General features: G+C 37.5%; 1 protein-coding gene across 1 annotated transcript in view; it reads left to right on the top strand.

Moving 5' to 3' along the window:
- The window catches only part of LOC132166983 (myrcene synthase, chloroplastic-like), an 8,829-nt gene extending 5,857 nt beyond the window's left edge, over window positions 1–2,972 (top strand). The window contains exons 6-8 of the mRNA XM_059577865.1: window positions 1,366–1,501; window positions 2,132–2,454; window positions 2,747–2,972. Coding sequence (XP_059433848.1) covers window positions 1,366–1,501; window positions 2,132–2,454; window positions 2,747–2,972 — 685 coding nt within the window. The remainder of the gene's footprint in view (window positions 1–1,365; window positions 1,502–2,131; window positions 2,455–2,746) is intronic.
- Window positions 2,973–5,201: the final 2,229 nt, after the last annotated feature.

The following is a 5,201-nucleotide window of genomic DNA, read 5'->3' as shown; positions in this document are numbered from 1 at the left end:
TTTTCCTTTTCTCTACAGCCTCTCTCCCTTCTCTTTTTCTTTTCTCTCAGCATTTGGCACCATTTCTGAATACCATCTCTCTCTAGCATTTCATCCCTTCATTAGTTCGAGTCTCGCCATCACCGTCCGTCGTGTTCCACGTCGTCATCGTCCATGGAGTCCTATGCCGTTAGCTCTCTTCGATTTTGATTTGGGTAAGGATTTCCATGTTCTTCATTTTGGGTTTGGATTCTAGGTTTGTGTTTATATGTTGTTAAAATTGTTTGTGTTTAGATGCTGTTAACCCACACAATTAATAGAAATAGCAAAAATGCTAGATCGAGCTTTCTTATTCCCATCGGAAGATGAAAGAGTCGATGTAGGCTCACCCATGGCGGTTTCAATACGTTCTTCCCTCCGACTCTTAGCCCTCAGCTGCCATTTTTTCATATTAGTCTATTTTTAGAGAAAAAATCTCTTATTTCATTATTTCTCAAGTCGTATAATTGGTTATTATTCATTCTAGCTTCTTAGAAAACTATAGATGAAGACAATGTTGAGAAAATCAGAATATTGTTTGATAGTCGGATAGGACTAATAGCTGCTAGGATAGAAATGGGGAGAAGTAATAAAAACCTAACTTGAGGATGGAATGGGAGAAGGGAAGACCCATCTAACCAGTAAAGACGTCGTTTGATGAAATGCATGTGAGAGACATTACTTGGAACATGATGATTTCAGGTTATTTTTTGAGCGGCTTTGTTGATTATGCGTTAAAAACTTTCATGGAAATGCAAAATACTGAGACATGGTAAACAGATTCATGGCTTTATGATTCAACATTGTCTGAATTTATCTAATGTGGTGCTTGGGAATTCATTAATTGATATGTATGGAAAGCTTGGTCTTGTTGACTATGCTTTTGGTGTGTTTCTGACCGTGGAGAAGTTGGATATAATCTCCTGGAACTCTTTGATTTTAGTGAATAAAATCCGCATGGGTAGTTTGCTTTTAGTTTGCTTGTTGTGTGTTTCTGACCGTGGTCTGGGTAGTTTCTTGGTGATCCCTATGGTTTCTTATGGACACTTTGGGAGTTTTGGTATGATTTCTTTTTGGCTCTATAGACTACTCTATCCTATGAAAATATCACCAAATTAATCCGCAAAAGCTTAGCAATTGTTTCTATTACTATTTTTGACTTGCTTTTTTTCATGAATCTTTTTCCATTATTTCTATTACTGTTTCCAATTATATTTCAAATGAATCTATTGTGAGTCCTAGACCTTTTTGTTTCAAGTGATGTTTCATAATAACATAATTACACGATCCCACCAAAAATGTTATGTTTTGTATAAATGACACAGTAATCTTGATATTTGCTTTTAGGATGGACTCCGAAGAGCAACAAGATATGTCCTTCATTAATCTTTTACAGGGAGATGCTAGCATGGACAACTCATTTTTGGGTGAATCTCAACAAGCTCCAATGTCCATTGATTACTCTCAACCCCAAGTTGAAGTGGTTCACACTAAGTAATCACAACAGGGTAACAACTTTTCTATAGGGGAAGACAAGTTCATGGTATCGTCGTGGCTAAATGTAGGCATGGATGCAATGCAAGGGACTGACCAAAAACATCACGAGTTTTGGGAAAGAGTTCACACATACTTCCATCAATATAAGGAGTTCCCTTCTGAATGAGTTTGTGCCTCCCAAATGAATAGGTGGTCAATTAATAAAAAATCGGTTACTAAGTTTATTGCGTGCCATAATTAGATTGAACATCTCAACCAAAGTGGTACTACTGAGCAAGACAATGTACTAATTACATTAAAAGCTTGCACTCAATACAATAATTTACTATTAGATTCAAGATACTAATTATTTTTTTTATTAACAATGGTTTTTAATTTCAAAAGGCAAAGGTTGTATATCTCTCACAAAATAACAAGGTAGCTTTTCAATATGAACATTGTTGGAAGATGTTGAAGGGGGAAGAAAAGTGGTTGTATCATTGCACCAAGGAGAAACAAAGAAGAAAATCATTTGTGGCAACATCGGCTAATGTCACTCATACTCTAAGTTCGATAAATGAAGGTGAGGGGGACACTGAGTTGCATGGTAACAATGTAGACTTTGAGAGACCAATAGGTAGGAAAGCCGAAAAAGGCTAAAAGAAAGAGGAAAGAGGGTCCCTCCGAAGAAGCTGTGAAATTCATGAAGAAGAAAGCAGAAAGTCTTGAGGATGCACATGTTCAAGGCGAAGAATTTATTCGCTTAGAGAAAGAAAAGTTTCAATTGCAAAAGTTGGATCGGGAAGAGAACATAAATATAGAAAAGAGAATGCTTCATTTGCAAGAATTGGATCGCGAGGAGAGAATAATGATGCTTGATACAAGTAGGATGTCCGACTTCCAACAACAATATTGGATGGCACGCCAAAAGGAAATCATTGAGATTCAAGAATCAAGAAAGTGAGCAAATCGAGCATGATTTGCTCGCGTACTCTTTTGTTGTCTTATAATTCTAGTGCTTGACTTTAATGTTAAGTCCTTATATGTGCACTTTTGATCTTGTATTGGACTTTAATGTTCAGTCCTTATGTGTACACTTTTGATCTTGTATTGCACTTTAATGGTTGGTCCTTTTGTGTGCACTTTTGATCTTGTATTGGACTTTAATGTTCAATCCTTATATGTGCACTTTTGATCTTGTATTGGACTTTTGATCATAATTATTGTACTTGACTTTTTGTTTTCTTTGAAGAAGTGCTCAATTTGCTTCTGGTTCTGTTGTCATCTACATCTTTTTGTACTCCATAAACTATCTTGTATTTGATCTGAAGAGCTTGAGTGGAGCTATCTCGGCAACTCTTTACTTGGGATATTCACTCTTCATGGTTTTAGCAATCATGCTGGCAACCGGCATAGTTGGGTTCCTTTCATCATTCTGGTTTGTGCATTACTTGTTCTCCTCGGTGAAGCTGGATTGAAGAACTTTCTCAGCTCAAAAGATTGGCACTTTGAAGAGGATTGGTGGTCATTCAAGGCACAAACAACTTTGTCTAGTTTTGCTTAATGCTAGTTTGCTACCAAAGTTTATTTGCAAAAAACAAAAGGGCATTGGCACTTCGTCTAGTTTTGCTTAATTCTTTATTAAATGGAGATCATGGAATGATAGTTTGCTACCAAAGTTTATTTGCAAAAAAAAAAAAGGATTCAACATAAGTGCTCAACAAGCTTGACTATTTAAATAATGGATGTTATGTAAGAAATTCCATTTAAAGTATGTCCCTTATGTCACATATATTATTGTAATTATAAAGTTACGGTGTTCAATAATTTATTCCAATTAAAATTTATTGTGTAAAATCAAATGTTTTGAATTAAATTACTGATTTAATTCTTGTGGAACAAGTATTTGATTTCAATCAAATATTCTGAATTAAATTACCGATTTAATTCTTGTGGAACAAGTATTTGATTTTATTACTGATTTTTTTGTGTGGAATCAATTAGCTGTATTGATTTGATTTTTATTCCTTGATGTGAGGAATAATTAAGGTAATAGCTCTAATTGAGGGCCCCTTGACCTACCTATAAATAAGGCCTGTGTATTCTTTCAATTGGTCACTCACTGGTAGGCATAGGTCAGAAGAACCTCTCAATAATTGTTTAATTTTTAGTTTGGTTGCTGTGGAACTGTTCTTCAAACTGCTTGGGCAAAGCAATGGCCGGAGGTACATATATTAAATTATTTCCGCTGCTAATTATATTGTTAATTACGATTTAATATATATCTTAATTCTTACATGTGGTATCAAAGCCATCTCTGTGCCATATATGCTCAGCATTAAGTTGTGTTGTTTGTTATGCTCCATTTGTGAATATTGTTTAGTTTTATATATTTCTATTGTTGATAATTTGATTGGAACAAGGCATGCAACCTTATTGATGTGAGTGTTTTATTTCTGACTTGGTGTTGCACGTATTGTTCTCTATTTATGATTAAAACTAACAATTTTTGGGCATCTTTGGAGAGGTTTTGACCATATTGGCCTTTTTGTCCTTGTACGAGAACCCTTACCAAGATCTGGTTCTAGCTCCACCCACCACCACTACCTGGCCACCGTGACCCACTGCCCTAGCCTCCACAAGCGGCGTTTCGCTGCATAAAGGAAGGAGACCACTTGCAGCACCGGTTTTCCCCACCTACAGTGTCGATCTTTCCCCATTTGCAGCATCGGTTTTCACCTACCTGCAGCACCGGTATCCCCCCTCCCACAGCAGCGGCATTGGCCGCATAAGGTGAGCTGCTGACGGAGGAAGCCCCATAAGGGGCCGCCTGTGATGGGCAGAAACGGCGCTCACACGGGCTGCCGATTTCTGGCCGAAACGGTGGCCATTTCACCGGGCTACCCGCAAAAAAAAAAAAATAACGGCCGACAGCCCCACAAGCGGTGCCTGCCGTTTTGGCTGGCGCATTAAGGAACCGGCGCCGATGACCGGAGAATGGGGAAGGGGAAGAGGCAGCGGCGCAAGGGGCTAGCTTTCCGGGTTGGGTGTTAAGTTTTCCGGGTCTTATTATTCGGGTAGGGTTTCAACCCGTTTTGGTATGATAAAAAAAAAAATATATTGAATTTGGGCTAACCCGATCCAGTAACCCAATTCTGGGCCCGTATCCGGAGTAAAGAAGCAGCCCAACCTGGTTTAAAGTAGTTGGCCCATCCGGATTAAAAAAAAAAAAAAAATGGGGCACAGGTGGGTTTAGAACTTGGATTCTTGAGGAATAAATGGCCCAAGATCACTTCAAGGCCATTAGGCTATTCAGTTTATGATGCTTTAATGTTACATTTTTATTTATCTTATGATTTATATTGTTTAGTATTAAATTATTGTTTCTTTAATACATGAACTCAAGGATATATTTATTCTTTTAATTGTTTAAATATAAATTGTTTGATGCCTGGACGTGAGAATAATTAACTAAGCCTCATGTGTTGGTGAATGTTTATGGTACTATCCAAAATTGCAATCGGAAAGCTCTGGCAAGGCAAGTTTTGGGACTTAAGTGTGCCGTTGTGTGCCCCCTCACTTACCTGGGACACTGTTCGGTTGTACTTTGGAAAAATACTGTTTATCCACTGACATGTTGGTTTTGTTTTTTATTCTTGGGAACTTTAGTTTTGACATCTATACAGTTATTGGATGTTAATGAAGTC

This window comes from Corylus avellana, chromosome ca1, assembly GCF_901000735.1.
Source record: "Corylus avellana chromosome ca1, CavTom2PMs-1.0".
Taxonomy (NCBI): domain Eukaryota; kingdom Viridiplantae; phylum Streptophyta; class Magnoliopsida; order Fagales; family Betulaceae; genus Corylus; species Corylus avellana.
Note: the sequence above shows the minus strand (reverse complement) of the source record. Positions and strands in the feature narration are given on the sequence as shown.